At 37.0% G+C, this 22,087-nt stretch overlaps 1 protein-coding gene and 1 pseudogene across 1 annotated transcript in view; one reads left to right on the forward strand and one right to left on the reverse strand.

Moving 5' to 3' along the window:
* Nucleotides 1-220: 220 nt before the first annotated feature.
* The window catches only part of NMBR (neuromedin B receptor), a 54,561-nt gene continuing 32,694 nt past the window's right edge, over nucleotides 221-22,087 (reverse strand). Inside the window, exons 2-4 of the mRNA XM_006729095.3 lie at nucleotides 20,408-21,449; nucleotides 5,443-5,791; nucleotides 221-2,590 (exon numbers count right to left, since the gene is read on the reverse strand). Coding sequence (XP_006729158.1) covers nucleotides 2,189-2,590; nucleotides 5,443-5,791; nucleotides 20,408-20,865 — 1,209 coding nt within the window. The 5' untranslated portion in view covers nucleotides 20,866-21,449 and the 3' untranslated portion in view covers nucleotides 221-2,188. The remainder of the gene's footprint in view (nucleotides 2,591-5,442; nucleotides 5,792-20,407; nucleotides 21,450-22,087) is intronic.
* LOC145722891 (coiled-coil-helix-coiled-coil-helix domain-containing protein 2 pseudogene) lies at nucleotides 12,181-12,974 on the forward strand (annotated as a pseudogene).

Here is a 22,087-nt window from a genome sequence, read left to right on the forward strand (position 1 = left end):
TTATATAATCAGACGTGGCTACTGTTAAAATTCTTTGTTTAAAAGAGGATAACTGAAGTTTGGTGCTATTTTTATTACATTAGTGTCATTACAGAGAAACATTTTTAACAAAATAAGTATAAATTAAAAAAATTTTCTAAAATATCTCCTGAAAACATGTTTTTCATTCCTGAAAAACAAATCAGATAACAGATTATATAAAAACATTATTCTCGTAAACTTTAAATTCTCAGGACTTTATAATTAAGATGAATGTATATCCCTTTAGCCTCATAGATATATGTATATATATAGTTTCATACATATATAGCATATATCTCATAATATATGTGTGTGTGTGTATGAGAAATTAAAAGGATCTTGCAAGATATATTTGCATATACCTTGCAATATCCTTGTATTTACTTTCACCATCACCTTAATACTAGCAAAGAGAAAGATTCTGCATGGACCAAGGATTACCCTTCGTTCTTTAGATTTTAATGGATGAGCCTTAAAAGATTTAAAGACACTCAGAATCCATGTAAAATTTGTGTGTAATATTTTGCACCTTTGTGATGAGTAGATCAACAACTTTTGCAAAGGTTAAGGACAACTAATCCAGATAGAAGAGAGTTACAACTGAGTTGTGATGGAATAGTGGGAGCATGCACCATGGTGAAGCATCTGGTTTTAGATCTCACCTTTCCCACAAGGCTGTGTAAATCCTCTTTAACTTTCTTAATATTTCTGATCTCAATTTTCTAATCTATAAAATAAAGATAATGAAAGGATATATTTCAGAGATGAACTTACCATGAAGTGAATAAAGCCTAAGTTCAGTGCCCTGGCAATGTGTTTATGTGATGGGGTATAATTGTGTAAAATTTGCAAAATTGTGTATTTTTAATAGAGATATTCCACAAATTGTGTAACTTCATGGCCTACCAAAAATTGATCTTTCTCTTTTTCATGTTAGGGTTTATACTGAGTATTAAATTAGATAAATAAAAAAGATAAAGCTTTAGGATTATGCCTAGAACAGGGAAAACACTTGATTAATGTTCACTACCATTATTATTATCAACCACGATAGGCAGTTTGCTTGTGTTTATTTTTCCCATTGCTACATACGATTGAATATTTCATATCTTAAAGAGTATGGCTTAGGGGTGTTTAAGAAAGAGCTTAGTATATTAATAGAATTTTCCATTTAGCAAATTTGGAAAGAGAAATAGTATGAAATATATTAATTCAAATGTTAGACTTACTGATACAAATTTAAGAAGGGTAGCTTTTAGAATTTAATCAAGGCCATGTTTGCATTTTGGTGAAATATCTAAAATACTTATTCAGAAAAAACTGTGGTACTACACAGAGTAAACTTGCTTAAATGATGTGAGATGGCTGTTGCAAGAGAGGATGAGTAAATGATTGAATTCACCAGAATTATACTAATTATCGTATCTATAGAGAAACATCTAAATATCCAGGGATTTAGCAATGTATACAAAAATGGCCATGCCATTTTCTAAGTCATAGTTTGGGGACATATGATAACTAATGTAAAATCAATCATATTCATATGATATCTATTTTACTATTCATAATCAAATGTCATCATACCTTTTAATCACACACCTAAAAGTTACAGACATAAGCTGTCTCTATAAATTATGATTAATCACACAAAGAATCACAATAAATAAATATGGACTTGTGATTAAGCTCTACCTTTTGAATTTTCTATTTTATTTAAACAAAGGAGATAAATACATGCTCTGGTTATGAATAAAATTCACCAGGAAAATATGACTTGTATTTCAAATAATAGGAGTTTGAATATTACCCTCACTGAATCATCAAGTCAATTTAGGAATTCATTTCATGCTTCAAGATGAAACAAATTTAAGATAAATACACTAGTGTTGGCTCTAATAACAGCTTAAATCCTGAAGCAATATTAATTTATACACATGTAGAATTGCATCTTGGATGACTTTTAATGTGAGATATATATTTTTCAATGTAATTTAAAGTCCTGCTCAGAGAAGAATGCTAGCTGTGTTTGTCTTGCCTTTTCTGAGTCAATCATGAAATCACCTCATGAATTAGCTGAGCAATAGTAAGAATGAGGAAATTGTTTCTGCTCTGCTCAATAGAGATAGAAAGGTAAGTTCTTTCCAGGTAGTGAGTTGAATCGCTCAAATCACAATGCCATTTCCTGCTTCAGGCTGTGCCCATTTAGTAAAACTGAATTGGTCATCATGTTCTTAGCATTGCTTTTCAGAGATGTCATACGCACTGCAGAAGAGCTGGGAAGGTAGCTGGTTGATCTCTCTTGATAGGACTTCCTCCCACAGCAGAGCTGGCTATTGAAATGTCTCCTGAAGCTTTCACTGAGTAGATAAAGAGCAAATGGATTGACACAAGAATTGCAAAAGCTCAGAACACGGGCAACTAAGGTGACAATCATGTGGCCTAGAGATGGGTCAATCTCATTATAATTGAAAGACCTATACATGTAGAGAATGTGATTTGGAAACCAACAGAAGACAAAGCAGCCTACAAAGACCAGCACAATTTTAGCCAGGCGCTTCCGTGTGTCCATCTGCAAATACAAGGAAACAGTCCCATTGGTTAAAATGAAAATGGAACCATCTGCATGCAAAACATCATGGTGCAAAAAGAGTAAAAACTTACCATGGCATGCAAATGCATCCAAAAATGCAAAAATTATTTCCTCAACAAAGTGATAATTTCAACAATTTAACAAAGCCTGTTTTGGTCTTATACCCTTTCATCTAAAAATATTTGACAGCCTCTACAAGACTAGATGATAAATTATTAATAAATGGCTATGTCTTTTTTTTTTAAATAATTTCTTTTTTTTAAAAAAAGATTTTATTTATTTATTTGAGACAGAGAGCATGAGAGGGAGGAGGGTCAGAGGGAGAAGCAGACTCCCTGCCGAGCAGGGAGCCCGATGCGGGACTCGATCCCAGGACTCCAGGATCATGACCTGAGCCGAAGGCAGTCGCTTAACCAACTGAGCCACCCAGGCGCCCGGCTATGTCTTCATTTAAAACCGTGACCTATAAAAATTCTCTCTTATTTTTAACTACTTTCCTGTTGCTTACAGTCTTACTGTGTACACTTCAAATATAAATCATTTGTTTGTATTAAATCTATTGAATTAATGAACCACACAATATACTTAAGATTAGATTTTTTTAATCAGGGTAATTGAAATAGAGCATGACTTTTTATTTTTTTATTTTTATTTTTATTTTTTTAAAGATTTTATTTATTTATTTGACAGAGAGAGAGAGCGAGAGCAGGAACACAAGCAGGGGGAGTGGGAGAGGGAGAAGCAGGCCTCCCGCCGAACAGGGAGCACGATGTGGGACTCGATCCCAGGACCCTGGGATCATGACCTGAGCCAAAGGCAGACGCTTAACGACTGAGCCACCCAGGTGCCCTAGAGCATGACTTTTTAAATCCTTATTCCACACACACACAAAAAACACCTTGAGATTTAAACTTCTGACTCACATAAATCACAACCTTCTGATGTAACTATTATTCTTATAAGTATTACTATGTTAGATTACCTTTAAAAATAAAAAGATATTTTCTTTCTTTTCAAAAACTTTACATACTGTGTTCACTGTTTTATAAGAAAGTCTTCAGGAATGTGATAGATAAAATTCAAATATTGGAAATAAATCTTTTTAATCTAAAAATCATTTTCTAACATCTAGAGTTCAAGGTTTAGCTCTTATTTGTCTTACTTGCTCAAATATTTAAATAAGGCAACATGAATGTGAAAACTTAATTTATCAAAGGATATTGATAGTAGGCAAAATGATATTTTCTGAGCTAAAACTATTGATAGTGAATTAGAATATTCCAAAGAAAAGTGTAGTGAGTGGTGATGGGGGAAGCAAATAAAGGTGCAGTAAAGAGAAGGAAAGCAAAATGTGGTACCCCAGATGTATCCTGGTGGCATGAGTTAAGCAACCTGGCAATATTAAGGGGCTCAACGTGAAATTTATTATGAAGCAGTGTCCACCCTACAGGTGGAACATGGGTGCAAGGATTTTAGGGCCACCTATACTTGGAGACTCAAATGCACAGGCAGGCTGTTGGCATTGAGAGTACTTCTTACTGATATCAAGCCTAGTTACCCAGCCAGAGTTTATAAGTCCCAATAGAGAAATTCACAAAAACAAGGCAGAACTAAGGCCACTTTAAAAAATAAAAGTGGAGTTGGGAGGGTAAGAGGAACTCAATTTTAGAAACCAAAGCAAAAACTCAAATACCCAAATTGAGATACAAATTGGATCACAGGCAAAGGAAAAAGTGCATTGAGCCCACGACCTGAATTTTTTTGTTTCAATGATGCTAGATATTTAGATAATAAATCTGTTAACTTATCTACAATTACTTTAGTGACTGATTGATTTTTTAGCTCTTAAAGAAGATGTGGATCTCTGATGTTGATGGTCATTAATAAGTAGAGGTTACTTTCCATGCAAGAACTCTTTCGAGATTCTGTTGTTGTTGAAGTGTGCAACACCCCCAGCCTGTGCCTCCTTCTACAACCCAGCAAATTTTAATGATCTGTCATTCAACTTGCCTTTAAATTGGTGAAGAGCCAACCAAACCTCCTTGTACCTACAGAACCCTTTGGAAGAAGTTCCTCCCGAAGAGTCCACAAAAGCACAACTTGAAACTCTGTCCCACTAGACAGTATTTCCATCTATTTGTGGATTAACACAATTTGTTTTACCTTAAGTTAGTATCTCTGTATATTCCTTAAGGAAGAAAGACTATGTAAGGTGCATTTGTAATTTTAAATTAGTATATGATTTTTATAGGACAAGCTATAAAGTTGAGTTAAAGAAAGTATGACCTCTTAATCACTCTCACCCTTGTTCTCTGCCCTCTGTTCCCAGAGCCCCATTCTGGCATCCTACCCAAATGGCATCCCCAGTTCCCAGACCATGTCCTACAGTCCTTTCCTGATGAATCCTTGTCCAAGACTTTCTGTCATCCTTAATGGGCTAATGGGAGAAGAGACAATAATTAAATAAATTTATACTTGAAATGTGATAATTTTCTGGTTTATTATGTCATTTTTTTGCATGAACATTTGAAGGTAAAGAAAAGCCTTCAAAGACATCGAATTTTAATAGCTCCGGCCCAGATGGCAGAGAAGCTGGACTTCAGTGGATCTCTACAGAGCTATATATAACATGGCCACATATTGGAGATGCCTCCCCTCCTCCTCCCGGCACAACATCCCTTCTAGTTCAGGCTAATGCAAATCCCGGTGCCCTGGGACTCTGTTTAATCTTTCACGATATTGAGAACCCACGAAATAGAACAGAAAATAGCAGTTACTGCCTCTGACCCACACACCCCGAACACACACACACACACCCCTACCAAGCTTACCTGTTTTTTAGTATGTTCATTGTATTCTCCAGGAAGATTATGTGCACTTTTAATTAAGGTCTTTGCAATATGATAATAATAAACGCTAATAATAGCAAGTGGTATGAGGAAATAGACCAAGAAGATGAGCACCGAATGAATCTTTGGGTGTAATTCGTCCGTCTGAGGGTAGGGTATGCACGCCGTGAAGGTGCCATTTTCCAAGCTATCAATGCTTGTCACTTCCGAAAACACGGCTTCCGGAACCGCCAGCAGCACGGAGATCACCCAGATCCCCACCGCCTTCACACAGGTCCACAGCACCGCCCCGGACGTTTGGATGTCCATGGGGTTGACAATGGCTCTGTACCTGGAAAGACAACACGCCTCACATTACTCTCTTAGAAGGAAAATGTAAAGGGAGGGAGAAAGAGAGAGGAAGGAAGGGAGGGAAGAAGGAGATCCTACTTGCTAATACTCCATTATTCCCTAGCTGTTTTGTAGTGTATGGAATATTTCATATCTCCGATGTCTGTCTGTCTACAAGTCATTCCACTGCTTACTAGTACAGCAGACAGGAAGAGAAAGGGAAAGATTTTAAACTGTCATTCCCCAAATTGCATTCATTTGCTTACCTCTTTCACAAGTCTTATTCTAAATCAGTAATACAAAAAGTATCATTTATTGAATATTTTTATTTAAATCATTACATTTTCAAAAAAGGCTCTCAATACTGAAATTGCTCTAATATACAATAACTCTAAAATATAAAATGTCTACAAAATAATGTTACTAAGTTCTGTCTTGATACCCTTCTTCAGCTTTTGAGCCTGAGTCTCCTACTTTTTTCCTGAGGACATTAGGAAAAAAGATTAATCGAGACTGGGATTTCTGAGGTAATTCAATCATAAGAACTGAAAGAACTGAAGATGAAATGACATTCTGTCTTTGCAGCTCAAATTTATTTCATGTTGAGACCTCATGAAATCCTCTCTTCCTATATAAAACCATCATAATGGTAAAAGGAACCACACTCCAGGACACAGGGCTTAAACAATCCAAACAGCTAACTCAATCACACACTTTAGGGTAATAATAATGCAAACAAACCAAAATTATATGTGAACATCAAATTTTTATATTTTTCTAAAAGTATTTCAGCTTACAGTATACCTAGAAGGTTAACACGAGACAGTAAAAACTGATTTTAGTCAAACAAATCTGAACCATTGTCTCATCTCTGATATCCTTTGGAAAATCACTTAAGGTCTTCTTCATCTGTAAGGTGGGGATAAAAACATTTCTCTCAAAGTTTTTTGATTATAAAAAAATGGAGAGAACACCTATTACTGTGCCTGCCGATTAGCAGATATTAACCATACCATGACTCTGTACCTTCTCCATATTTACATTTGATTTAGTCTGGTGTTCTAAAAAATTCAGAATATTTCAAGCACCATAACAAGCAGGTAAGACATTCTGAGGTTCTATAAAGCTGTTTCCCATTGCCCACAGGAGAGGAACAGCTCCCAGCCTGAGGGGAGCCTCGCTTTCTCCTTCCTGATTTGCATCAAGTGTCCTTCCCAGGACCTCAATAAGAAAAAGTCCATATTTTTATCTAGAGAGTCTTCCCATGTATAACAAGAAACATATAAATTTTAAAGTAGAACAACAGCAAAGGGCCTTGACACCAAATTAAATAAAGAAGCATGCGTAATGCATTTATTTTACCCAGACTTTGCACATGGCAGAACACAGTATACATGTGTTCCTTCCCCATTCTGCTTAATTGCATGTTCTTAAGAAACTAAAAGAAGCATTACAATCGGTAACTAGAATGAACTGTTTTTTTCTGTTTCTTTTAAATTTCTTATTAGATTAATACATTCAAAGAAGTTTTGTTTTGTTTTGTTTTTGTTTTTGTTTTAATCAGAGAGCACTATGAGCCTATAAAGAACAATAGAAGCCCCTGATTTCATTTCAGGTCCTGCTCCTGGGTTGAACCAATTTCACCTCATTACCTCCATATGTCTAAGAAATGTCCTCCTGCTACTGTCTCTTGAAATAAATATTATCGACATTTGCTCTCGACTCCTGTTATTAAAGGTGAAGATTTTCTCTCTTATATCACCTCTATTCCTCCCATTACCAACTTCCTGATTTAGTATGCTATATTCAATGTTTATAAAATAGTCCCTATACTGTTATTATGAGTAAACAAGTATCTCTCACTGCAGGATTAAGTAATATGTTATGTTGTCTTTCTTAAACATGTCTCTGATTTATCTAGAGTTGCTACTTGATCATTGTTTTGTTTGCATAATTTTCCATGTTCCTGAATTTACTTTTTTAAAAAATGTTCTTCTACCACCTTGTTGAATAATTGGAATCCCAGTGCTTGAATCTCAATTCCTCTTTCTTAATCTTTTACTTTATCAAGCTCATCTCCACCTTCTTTTTGGTTTTACTTTCTAAGATACTTTATTAGCTTTAGCCTCCATTCTTTCTTCTGATTTTTTAAATTTCTGCTATCATATTTTTAATTTCTAGAAGTTCTTTCTAGTTTTCAAGTCACTCTTTTACATAGCATCCTATTCTTATAAATACATGTTCTTATTACGTATCTATGGAACTAATTCAGAAAATTTTGTTTACTTCTCTTTCTAGTATAGTTTCAATATGGCTAACAATAATAGTAGCACAGCTTCTCCAAAGTTTCAAGCAAAAAATTTTTTTCTCATATTAAAATCCAAGTATTGAATAACTGTTAGAAGAAAACTATTCCCTTCACAAAGTCCAGTAACTATATTTTAGTACCAATATACATTATTTTCACTGTGAATCCATTTTTTTCTTTTTACATGTTAAGATGTCCCTCTTTGTTTTTTTTTTAACATTAATTGCAAGCTGTTATTCTTGGAATTCATGGAAACATAATTAAAGCAGATATTGAACAAACAAAAAACAAACTAATACATTCAAAGAGTTTTATTTGTTTGGTTTCTTTATGCTAGAATTTCTCCTCAAAAGTTAGATATCTACTACCTGCCAACTCATATTTAAGATCAAAGTACAAAAAGCTAATGGTAAATTCTTTTGTACATGGAGGAGATGAGAAATGACCAGAGAAATTTTGGGGGTGATGATTACTAAAAATTGATCAAATAACTAGCTTTCCTTGTTAGATTTCAGAAAACTCAAAGAATATTCTGAACTTTCTTTTGTGGATTTAAAAAGAAGGAAAGCAGGGGCTCCTTGGTGGCTCAATCAGTTAAGCATCTGCCTTTGGCTCAGATCATGATCTCAGGGTCCTGGGGTCAGGTCATGATCTCAGGGTCCTGGAAACAAGCCCAGCATCAGGCTCCCTGCTCAGCGGGGAGTCTGCTTCTCCCTTTCCCTCTGCCTCTACCCCTGACTCATGCTCTCTCTCTCTCAAATAAATAAATAAATTCTCCAAAAAAGTGGGGGGAGGAAAACAAATGTCACTCCCCACCCCTTATTCCCACCCCATATCTAACCACATAAACATAAAGCATGTTAGGGAAACTGCGAAGAGGAATGAAGGTTATAACTCTTTCATTCTGACAAGATTGCCATAGTAGAGCTAGCAACAGATCTAGAATTCTTGTTTTAGGAGAAGCAAGAAACCTAGTAGGAATGTAAGATATGGGTACAGAAGGCCTTTCCAACAGGGACGATTCCTGGTCATGGTCCTGTAAGGAAGGGAAATAGACTTTGGATCTTTCCCTAAATGACATACATGTAATGGAAAGGGGAGTACTGACAATTCTATAAAGCCAGAAATCACAGTTTACAACAATAGATTACTTAAGTGTCATTATTAGTACTTAAACATCACATAATTGCCAGAGAATAAGTTTTACATTGATGTTTCATGTGCATCTTTGAAAGGATAAAAAGTCAAGCAATACAGTGCAAATTAGTATGGACATGTTTAATCATCTTTCCTTCAAATATTTATAAAAATGTAGAAATGAAACAGTCCCTCAGTATGTAAACTATCTCATTAAATTTAGTAGCATAACAGATATGTGTGAAAAGTTATGTTTTTTTCATTCAGATAGTCTCAGAAAGGTATCCCTAATGGAAAACTAGAAACTAATCAATCAAAAGGGATTAAAGAAAACATAATTACCATTTATGTATTAAATATTAATAAATAGTATGCTTCTTCATTAATTTCTGTTTTGAATCTTGCCTTATCATATCTGTGTATAGTCTAAATTTAATGTAAAGGGATAATGGAATATAATCATATTACAAAATATATAATGAAAATTAGATCATTTTAGCTTATATAAAGTCATCTCAATATCTCAAAATCTCCAACTACACATTTCTATAAACCTACTAGCTACATTATCTATAGTTTCTTTCTTTTTCTCATCATAGTTTCATTTATCAGAGGACAACAAAGAGTTTAAATGTGAACAATCTGACAAAGGAGAGAAAGGTATTGTGGAAGCAAGAGAAAGAGAAAATTTCAAAAAGATGTATAGACCCTCTGTGTCAAATACTCTGTAAAAACAAAAACAGAAACCTCCTTTTGCTTACTGTTGTATCTAAAGTGCATAACACAATGCCTGACCCATAGTCATTTCTCAATGAACATTTGTTGAACTAATAAGGAAATGTGGCCTGAGCAGCAAGGAGATCACTTATTAAAAGCAGTTTTGGTAGAGTTGGGTGGTCGTTGGATAGTAGGTTAAGGGGAGAATGGACGTTAGAGATGGAGACACAGTCTAGTCCAGTGATGCCCAAGCTTTATCAATATTCAGAATCACCTGGAACTGAAAACAGATAAAGTATTAGATTTTTCCCCAGACTTACTGGCACAGAGTCTCTAGGAGGTAAAAATATGAGGGTCTGCATTTTACTAAGATTTTCAAATGATTCTGAATATAAACCAGGTTTAGAAACCACCTTTCAAGAAGATTGACTGTGGCAGTGTGCATCTTTCCACAAGACCCCTGTGAACTTGTCTGGTGCAAAGGACACACATTCATCAGCGGAGAGTATCTGGAATCCAGCGAAAGTTCAGTGTTAAGAATTAGATGCCTGCCCTTTATAATATGTCACATCATGTTTTGTTTTGTTTTTTAAGATTTGTTTATTTATTTGAGAGAGAGAGTGCACACAAGCAGGGGGAAGGGCAGAGGGAAAGGGAGAGAGAGAATACTCAAGCAGACTCCCTGCTGAGCATGGAGCCTGATGCAGGGCTCCGTCCCACGACGCTGAGATCATGACCTCAGCCAAAATCAAGAGTCAGCCACTTAATCAGCTGAACCACCCAGGTGCCCCACATCATGTTTTATTATTTTAATTCAATTAGCCAACTTATAGTACATCATTAGTTTTTGATATAATGTTCAATGATTCTTTAGTTGCATATAACAGCCAGTGCTCACCACATCATGTTCTAAATGTATTTATAGCTTGTAGCAGTAAAACTTTTTGTGAATAAAATTAATAAATTTATTATTTAAAAATATCTATTCAAGACCATAGAACAGAATGTCTAAAACAATAATCTTTTTAAAATAATGTAATAAGTGGGATGTTACTTTGGAAAGGATGAGAAATACAGGATTCAATTATAGAGGGCTCAGCAATTCCATTTGTTTTTTACACTCCCCCCACCAAATTACTTTGTTCTTAACCCATTAAAGTGTATGATTTAAATGACATATGAAAGTGTCATGAGGAGGAGAATGACAATGACAAACCGTGTTGGTGAAGGCAACAGGTTGGAACTAGCCAGTCTATGATTAAAGGAATTGGAGAAGGCCTAGAGAAGGTAAAGAGCTCATTTTCATTAATTTTACAATAGGCTCATTTTGTTCTCCACTTTAATGTCTATTATCTAATAATTACCTGCATATGTGAATAAATATTGGTTTGAATTAATGGGTTATTTGTCATCCTGACACACAGTTGGCATAGTAGAAGTAGTTACACAGCTACATACTGTTTAAAAATGCTTTCACATTAATTATGTCATTTGATAAAATAATCCTGTGCAGTAAAATTAATTAAAGTACCCATTTTACAGAAAATCTCATTGAGATTAAAGGATTAAATGATGTTGAAATGACTGCCAGTATGCAGATGATTGGGGATTCACACAAGACTATCTTGTGACTTCAGGCTCTATTTTTTCAGTTTATGGCACATCACGGAAGATGCAACTGAAAAATTAAATGCTTTACCTGTTCTACTCATTTTTAGACATTCGATCTCCTTGTCCTTTAAAAGTCAGTGGTATTTTTAAATGAAAAGACTTGAGGTATGTCTGTAATCACATTTTCTCAATTTAATGATCATTTTATGGGAGTATTACTTGCTAGTAGTATTGAGGCTCAGTTACTCCCATACTCAATACTACTAGCAAGTAATATTTCATATTTTTTAAAGATTTTATTTATTTATTTATTTATTTGACAGAGAGAGAGAGCACAAGCAGGTGGAGCAGCAGAGGGAGAGGGTGAGGGAGAAGCAGACTCCCTACTGAGCAGGGAGCCCAACAATGTGGGGCTCGATCCCAGGCCCCTGGGATCATGACCTGAGCCAAAGGCAGACGCTTAACCATCCTAGCCACCCCGGTGCCCCATTTCATATTTTTTAAGTCATCTCTAAAAACTGCATTTTCATCAAATCAATGTAAATACCTACAGTCACCTCCAGGTCATGCTCTCATAATCTAATGCTTGGTTGTCTCTTAAGATGTGATTCTCTCGATCTCGGACTTGCAGACGCCGAGCTGCTCTGCAAGTCGCCGTGCCGCGTGGAAGCCGGAGCCGCACCTCCCGTATGGCCCCTCCGGCCAGCCGGGCACCTCAGATGAGAGCGGCCCCTAGACCAGCGCCGGCAGCTCAGCCTCCAGCAGTGGCTCCACCAGCTGCTGTCGGCTCACCTGCTGCTGCGCCCCGGCAGCCAGTCTCAATGGCCCAGATGGCAACCCCTGCAGCTGGCGTGGCTGTGGGCTCTGCTGTCGGGCACACCAGAGGTCATGCCATCACTGGGGGCTTCAGTGGAGGAGGCAATGCTGAGCCTTCAAGGCCTGACATCACTTACCAGGAGCCTCAGGGAACCCGGCCAGCACACCAGCAGCAGCAGCAGTTGGCCCATGCCACTCCGAGATGAAACAGTTTCTGGAGTGTGCCCAGAACCAGGGTGACCTGAAGCTTTGTGAAGGTTTCAGCGAGGTGCTGAAACAGTGCAGATTTGCAAATGGATTAGGCTAATCAAGAAGTTCAAATTGAAGATATGGAAAATCATCTCTCATAACCAAGTTAATTTAGCATAAAAATATGATTGAAGGTGAATATATAAGGTGTAAAACCACCAGTTAAGCTTCTCCTTCATCATTAAATACAGCTTTCTTTGGAATTGGAATGAAAAATGTTGTTCTCACTGTATAGAAGTTCATTGAGATGGTTTGAATTTGGGGTTGGGCAGATGTTTGTATGCCTCCTTAAATCACCTTTTGTGATGTTCTCATTTGTGAATTAATTGGAATAAAGTGATTTTCTCCCCCCAAAAATGTGATTCTCTCCCCAAAATTAATTTAAATTAAATCACAATTATTAAAATTTTCATTTTCAAAATATTCCCCCCAAACTTCCACAAGCAATAAAAGTAAAGAAGGCCTACACTGAAAGTTGAAAGAATATTCTTTTTTAAAAAAAAAGATTTTATTTATTTATTCATGAGAGAGCCGCACCTCTCATTTATTTATTTATTATTTATTTATTCATGAGAGAGGCAGAGGCAGAGGGAGAAGCAGGCTCCCCACGGAGCAGGGAGCCTGATGTGGGACTCGATCCCAGGACCCTGGGATCATGACCTGAGTCGAAGGCAGACGCTTAACTGTCTGAGCCACCCAGGTGCCCTGAAAGAATATTCTTAATGAAAATCTGCAGAAGACAAAAATCAAAACCTAATGGCAAATAGAAGAATCAAGGGAAGGGCTAGGGATAAATAAATGGTTAGCATTTATTCTTGTTCCCCTTGAAGTTCCATGAGTAACTGGAAATAGAAAATACTGCCCAGAACCTCAATAAATCAGTGGTGTTCACAAAGACAGGCTATTAACCTAATAACAATGAGTATTTTGTATCAATAATTAAAACAATAAGTTAAGAGATAGCTCATTAAGTTTGAACCTAGCAATATTAAGCTGGTTCATCACTTGGAGCCTGGACTGAAACTGAAAATAACATTGATCATACAAAAACAAATAAGAATACAGAAACAAAAACAATTTAAAAAAAGGAAATGTAATAAAGACATGTATCTTTTTGTATAGAAAATAAACAAATGAACTTTCCAGTTACCAGTTGTCAGTATATTTGGAATGTGGGTGGACTTAAAATAATCTACTGGCTACATAAATATTATCTAAAACCTATATATTGATTCAAAAGTAAACATAATAATGGCAAGTAAATACACAAATATAGCATATAACTATCTTGTACTGAATATTCAATCAACTGCTTCCAGAAGAGAATCATATACACCTCATATCAACATCAACTTTTCCAGAAATACAATAAATAAACAAGTCAGGACTAACTAAAAAACTTTAAGTATGAACTTATTGAATGGAATATTATACAACCACAATAAAGGATGAGATCATGTCATTTGTGACAACATGGATGGACATAGAGGGTATTATGCTAAGAGAAATAAGTCAGATTGAGAAAGACAAATACCATATGATTTCTTTCATGTGTGGATCCTGAAAAACAAAACAAATGAATAAAAAAATCAAAAAGCAGAATCAGATCCATAAATACAGAGAATGAGCTAATAGTTGCCAGAGGGAAGGGAGGTGAGGGGATGAGCAAAATGGGTGAAGGAGGGTGGGAGATATGGGTTTCCAGTTATGCAATGAATGTCACGAGAATCAAAAGAACAGAGAATACTCCCCACTTGCCCTTTTACCAGAGTGAGGATTTTTTTATTGTCAACTTGTCCCCAAAAAATTTAAGGGAGCTTAAAAATAAAGATACAAACAACATACAACGACAAGAGGGAGAGAGTGAGGGAATATAATCAATGTTATTGTAATAACGTTGCATTGTGACAGACGGTAGCTACACTTGTGGTGAGCAATAGAATAATATATAGAGAAGTTGACTCACTACATTACACACCTGAAACTAATATAACATTGTACATCAACTATACTCAAGTTTTAATTTTTTTTTAAAAAGAACTTGTTGAGAATGAGAAAATAAAAATGCAATTAAAAATTTTAAAAGACCTTGGAGACTGGTCAACCCTCCTGAGGAATCAGCAACTGGAAGAACAAAAGTAAATTGTTATTTTCATTCCTGAAACACACACAGAACTGTACTGCTGGGACAACGAACAGTAAGAAAGGTGTTGTTGAACTTCACTGTCTCACCTCCTGGCTCAACCAGAGCAGATGGACCCTATTTAAATGTAGCACCACAGGCAGAAGACTGACAGATACATCTTAGAGTGTCTTTGTTTCCACTAAGAAGTGGGCCAAATAGATCAGCATAAATTATTAACTGAAAGACTTGTCTGAGATGCTGCAACATGGAGTAGAGTGATAGGTAGAGCCCCAGAGACAGAACTCACCATCCAGCTGCCTTACCAATACTAATGTCCCTTCTCCTCTTTTGGTCTTTCTCCATTCAATACCCAGGTAGGGAAATAATAGGCTCCTGGCTATAGTCCCTCAGCTCTACAGTTGAAGACATCATTCTTAATTTGCAAATGAAGAAAATAACCACCTTAAGAGCATGTGTTTTGCATTATTTTATCATCTTCTCCAACTAGAACATCTGACCCTAACAAAGGCAGGACTAGCACCCACATTCCTGGTGCATTCCTTCTTATTTATAGTGTGTCCCAAAAGTTTCAGATCAAGGTGAGTGAATAATCTTCAAAAACTATAGCTTTCTCAAAAGCTAAAAGCTTTGAGACCAATGAATAAAAGATATCTGACTTATTGGAGTTAAATATAGCAACTTTTGTTTAACAAAAAAAATACAAATTAAAATTAAAAACTAATAAGTGCAGGTTATAATTTATCCTGTTTTATGACTATATAAAAGTAACACCAAGCACTTCTTATGGAAAAAAATGCCCTTTTTGCATCGGCAGATAGAATGCTTGCAGACAAACATGTGACTCACATTTTGTGATAGTATAAGTCAACTTATAGTCTTCAACTTTTATTTTTCCTCTACCTGGGGGTTTCCTCCCTTTTTTATTTCCTTGTATGTTGTTTGTATCTTTATTTTTAAGCTCCCTTAAATTCTTTTGGAACAAGTTGACAATAAAAAAGTCCTCACTCTGGTAAAAGGGCAAGTGGGGAGTATTCTCTTAGGAGGTACTGCGAGTCTGAACTCTCCAGAAGAGTTGAGAAATACACTCAAAGTGCTAATGTCAGCACAGAGAAGCAAGGGCTTCTCACCTACTACCAGGGCTCCAGACCAAAGAAGAAATCATCTGCAGTCCGGGCCAGCTGGTTAATCAGTATCTGAGCTTCAGTCAGGAGTTTTGGTGAAAACCCAGCAAGCAGATTATGGCATGCCCCCCCCCCCGCCCCATTACCGGACTGAGACTGATAAAAACGCTTCTGACAGCCTAGGAAGTATAGATCCAGGGCCTACATTTGATCTATTTCACTATTTTAACAAATAATTATACTGAAGAGAGTATCTGTTTGCATTGGTATAATACCCAAATAATGTTAATGATTCAAGGTTCATACCTAATAGAACTAACTCAGTTATGGAATTAAATCTGATTATCTTAACTAGCAAACAAAAGCTTGAAACCATTCATATTTTAGCACTTCAGTCAGATTTGGTGCAAAATTATTTTTACATTCAATCCAACATTGGCTATTTAATATCAGAAAAACAACTTGGTCTGATACATTAAATTAATATTAATTTCACTTTTATTTTTATGGATTTTTAATATTTAATTTATAAATGCATTTTAGTTAACACATAAAAAAGAATAAGATATCTAGTTTTACATTTGTAAATATACAAAATTATAAAGTTTACAGTTCAGCACTAGGAATCTGAGAAATTTTTCCTATAAAAGAAAAAGAACTCATTCTTAAAAGTTAGTTGCATTCTAATTAGAGGCTTTTAGAGGCCAAAATGTCTTCAAGAATCAAAGAAATTGTATTCTAAACTTGGAAATGAAGCTACTGTAATAGATAGTGAAGGAGAGATCTATAATGCCGGCCTTAAACAAAGTATGTTTATGGGACCCCACCTACTCAGTATCACAGCATATAGGTGAGTGTGTGAGTGTGTGAGTGTGTGTGTTTGTGTGTGTAGAACTGTTATGTGTTTTAACCACAGAGAATACGCAAGTGCCTGTAATTCGCTATTTAATGTGAGCAAGCAAACAAGTACATTTTCAAAATACAAAAAAATTCATCAAGATAAAAGTAGAAAACAAACTGAGGTCACCATTCCCACCATCTCAGATCATGCTGTGTATCCCCCCCCTCCCCCGCCCATTCTGGCTGTGATATGTCTCTGAGGCACATCTACGGTGGACACAAATGACCTTTCCTAAAGATTCATCGGTTGAAACTTCTCGAAAAAGTTTGGAAAGCCAAGGATTAATAATCCCGAGTACCAAAAGTGTCACCCACACAACCCTTTGGCCCTATCAACAAGGTGATTTAGGCCCTCGAGGTAGATTCATAAGTATTATATTTCTTATTTCAGTCTCTGCTCTCTATAACATTGAAGTCCACATCACATTCGGATATGCTTTCTGAAATAGAATTATCTTCCTGTTCCTTTTTCTGCATCACTGTGATCTCTACTTCTAAATTCTCTATCTTTATTTTCTTAAGCAAAGACATTTAAGCCATCTCATGCAAATAGGAGATTTGGTTTAACAATTTAAAAACTCTTAACAACAGGGTTTTGCAGGGTTGTGTGTGTGTGTGTGTTTTGTTTTGTTTTAGTTTTCCTGTTGCTACAACTACTCCTTAATCTTGACTTTGAGATGTTTCTTTTATTTTACAATCACATTTTTATGATGTTCTTTGCTTTTGTTGAATCTAATGAATCAGCTTTTGCAATCATTTTTCCTTTTTTACTCTTGGGTGCTTTGTTTCAAACTGAACTTTTCAGTCTACCATTAGTAGGAAAGATCATTAATAATTTCTTATGATTAGAAAAGCAATAATGTGGCTTAATGTAAAGAGTATGGTCTTTGAACTGAGCTCAAAGGCTAGCTCCATCATTGTAAGATCATGAAAATGCTGCTTAATTTCAAGAGTTAGTTTTCTTCACTTCAAAATGGTAATAATATTAATACCTACTTCATAGAGTTGTGAGCGTAATAAACTCACACACAAATAAGCACAGTGCTAAGGGAGATTAGTCTTCTACTTGTTATCAAATTGACAGGAAATCAAAATATTTGCTTAAATAAAATGTGAGGAGATCAAGTACTTAACAACAATTGATTACTATGTTCTGGAAGAAAAGTAGATGTGTAGACAATATAGAGCAAAACATTTCCAAAGCATTTTAATTGAATATTGGGATATGTGGGGTCATTTCATCACCAGGGATTCCAGTTCCCTAATTTATGTTTCCAAAACATGCACTAATAAGCAAATCTGGACCAAGTAGAAGAGGCAACCCAGCTTTTTTTTATCCTTAGTAAGTTATCTGTGCTGCATTTACAGAGTACTTGACACACATAACAAACCAAAAAGTCAGTAAGTACATGAGGAATAGCATGTTCTTGCAGCTTGGTCAGAGCCAATTTACCTGTGGGTCTCCATGATAATAGGCTGAGAAAAATGGCATGAAATAAGCTCAAGCCTTGGATCTTGCTACTCATGGAATTAAAGCACAACAATAGTAATTTTAACTAGTGTAGTGATAGCTATTCATTAAGTTTTATTCTAATCATTAAGTAGAATTCTTTTAACTTTCTAATTAAAATAGGTCCTATAAGGAAGGGCAGCTAAACTAAAAAGTCACATTTTAATTATAGGAGTCAAAGAAAACTTCATAAAAGGTAATAGAAATGGTGTCATATTAGCAAGATGAGGTACATAATTTACCCGAAGTCACCTATTTTTATAGGAACGTGGTTTTAGAAAGAATATGACACAAACCAAAATGTCAATAATATTTGGTTTAAAAGGACAGAAGCTCTCAACTCCCCAGTGATTACTGTCTTTCCTTCAATGAAGAACAGCTCTTCAATGCCAGAGTGAGGGAAGAGTATTATTACAAATACCAGGAAATTTAGATGGACTCATTTTCCATTAATAACAACATGTAAATTGAAGAAGAGAGTGACCACCACCTTAATCATCCAAGTCCAATTGTTTGTCTAAATAGCTTACGTCCATACCCCATCCCCAAGGGAATTAGACCAGGGTTCCATGCACAGTTGCCTAATTGGACATTTTGTCCCCACCCCCATTCAGACATCCCTCCTGCTTAAAGGCCTGAAAGCATGATCATAAACAGACTGAGGTAGGGGCACTGGACCAGGAGTCAGCAGGCCTGGATTCTTCTCTCTGCTCTGCCAAGGGAACTTAACATTCCCTGGGCCTCAGTATCTTCACCTGGAGAATGACATAGTTGAACTTAGCTGATCTGCAAGGTAGAACAGTGGACACTTCCCCGTGTTTAAAATATGTGAAAAGCAGATTTGATATCAAAAAAATCGGAGGGGGAGATGAACCATGAGAGACTATGGACTCTGAGAAACAAAATGAGGGTTCTAGAGGGGAGGGGGGTGGGGGGATGGGTTAGCCTGGTGATGGGTATTAAAGAGGGCACATATTGAATGGAGCACTGGGTGTTATATGCAAACAATGAATCATGGAACACTACATCAAAAACTAATTTTGTAATTTATGGTGATTAGCATAACATAATAATTAAAAAAACAACTAATGATGTAATGTCTGGTGATTAACATAACATAAAAAAAAAAAAAGAAGCCTCCATAAAACTCCAAAAGGATGGGGTTTGGAGAGCTTCCAAGCTGGTGAACACATGGAGGTGTTGGGTGAGTGGTGTACCTAGAGAGAGCATGTGCATGGAGGCACTGTGCCCCTTCCCATGTACCTTGCCCTATGTATTCATCATCTGGCTGTTCATCGGTATCCTTTATAATATCCTTTATAATAAACTGGTAAGCATAAGTAAATGTTTCTCTAAAAAAAAAAAAAGATACTGTTTTAAAGAAAACTAAATATAATCAATATGAATTTGTCTTGATTTACGAAATAAAATGTATTTTAAATGTCAAAAAATGTATTTTTACAGCACCATTTTAAGACACTAAAATTGGGTACCTACCTGTTGGGGGCGTCACTTGACTTGAGGTATTAAAACAAGAATGCATAGTCATCTGTCTGAAGAGCATTTACTATTGTAGTTGTTTGACTCCAAATAGATAACAGAATTTAGTTAATAAGTGTAAACAATGTTTCCCCATATTTGAAAAAAACCCAAAATCAAATATTTCCCTAATATTAAGTCAGACTTTCTTACCTATCAGGTTACTAAAGTACTGAATAAGGAAAGTGCACTTCTAAAATTTGGGCACACGAGAAAAGTTTCTACATGATAGTTGCACCGCTGCCCAATTTTTCTGTAACTTTTCTATGAAATAGATAATAAAGATTTCCAATGTGCAGGGGAGGAGGAAGACTGGGATATGCAATTTTAAAACTGCTTTCAAACTAAGGCAATATTAATTATTTTAAAAGTAATAATTTTCTTATATATATTTTCAAGCTTCACATCTCAGTCGTTTTAACTCCTTTTACTCTAATTCCCAGATACATTCTCTCTCCCTCTCTCCTTGCCCATCCCCAGCCTTTCCAAACTACCCCCGCCCCCGCACTCCTACGCCTTTCCACCTCTTTTCCAGACCACACCACCACTACCTGCGCCCCTACCTGTCGGCGCTGAGGGCTGTGAGAGTGAACACGGAAACCCCCACGGAGGTGAGCTGGATGACCGGGATCAGTTTGCAGCCCACCTTCCCGAACATCCACTCGTCAAAGAAGTAGCGCAAGGCATCCACCGGGACGCAGGTGAGCAGCAGGAGCAAGTCCCCAGCGGCTAGGTTAGAGATGAAGATGTTGGGGACGCTCCTCATGGCGCTGTTGGTGATGAAGATCTTCACCAGCATGATGTTGCCCAGCAAGCCCACCGTGATGATGAGCAGGTAGAGGGACGGGATCACGCAGCGGATCGCGAACTTGGCGCTGGTCCCATCCGAGGCGGGCAGGAAGTCCCTCTCCGACACCCCGGGAACGAAGCCGCTTGGATTCTCGTCAGCGGTCTGGGAGAGGTTGCAAAGAGACTTGGGGGGCATGTTCTCCTTTCCAAAAAAGTCCACTGGAGTTTTCATGCGCCCAGGTGCCCTGAAAAGTGCAACACACACTGGGGCTTAATCCATTTCCCTGTCACAGGCACAAGTTTACTGCCTGGGGCGAGCTAGTCACACTGCCGCGTCCCAAAGAGGGAGTCTGTCCACGCTCCTATGCTTCACTTCTGGAAGGGGCACATTGGCGCCTGCTGGCTCCAAATTAAAAAAAAAAAAAAAAAAAGGCAAAGCAGTTGCGTCTTTGTTCTAATCCTCAGTGGTTTATTTTCCTTTATAGCTAGCGGAGAACAGTCCTTTTGTGAACAAAGATTTATCCCTCCGGAATTAATAAAAGTACCTGCCCCACAGTTCGTGGGGAGGGGAGGAAGTCATCCTGCCGCTGACCAGCGAACCGCAGCTGAAACCTTGGGCGGGCACTTTGCTCTTTCCACAGCTTTGCTCTTGTTTCTGCAGTTCCTGCTGGCATGTGCGGAATTGGAGGGGATCTGAGTCCTCTCTCTCACTCTGCGCCCCTACACAGTTCCATCCTCACCCGCCTCCGAGCGGGAGGAGCTCCAGACAGTTTTGGAACCTCCGAATTCAGGGGCTGAGCTGGCAAGGCCCTGACACTGGAAAACAATTTAGGAAAGAGAAAGTGACAAGGATGGAGCAAATGAATGGAATTCCCTCCCCATTCTTCTTCCTTGACCCAATTTTTTTCACCCCAAATAGGGAAACTCTTTCCAAAAGCTGGCGTATTAGCTTTAAACATATTTTATTGAACTAGAGTATGCACACGGTACACAATTCTTAAATGTACAGCTTAATCTAACCACCATTCAGAGCCTACAATCTAACCACTATCCCTTGAAGTGACCACTATTTATTCTGCCTTTTTTTTTTAAAGATTTATTTATTTATTTGAGAGAGCGAGAATGAGAGAGAGAGAGTACATGAGAGGGGGGAGGGTTAGAGGGAGAAGCAGGCTCCTCCCTGAGCAGGGAGCCCGATGCCTGAGCCGAAGGCAGTCACTTAACCAACTGAGCCACCCAGGCGCCCCTATTCTGCCTTTTATCATCTGAGATTAGTTTGCTGTTTTTGAGCGTCTTATAATTGGAACCATAAAGTATTTAATCTTGTGTCCAGTTTCTTTCACTCAACATTATGTCTGTGAAACCCACTTGTGATTTTGTGTGTACCATTTTTCATTGCCACAGAGTATTCTAGTATAAACATACCACTGTATTTATCAGTTCTAATGTTGACG

The sequence above is a fragment of the Leptonychotes weddellii genome, chromosome 8 (genome assembly GCF_054177405.1).
Source record: "Leptonychotes weddellii isolate Sample4059 chromosome 8, ASM5417740v2, whole genome shotgun sequence".
NCBI classification, from domain to species: Eukaryota; Metazoa; Chordata; class Mammalia; order Carnivora; family Phocidae; genus Leptonychotes; species Leptonychotes weddellii.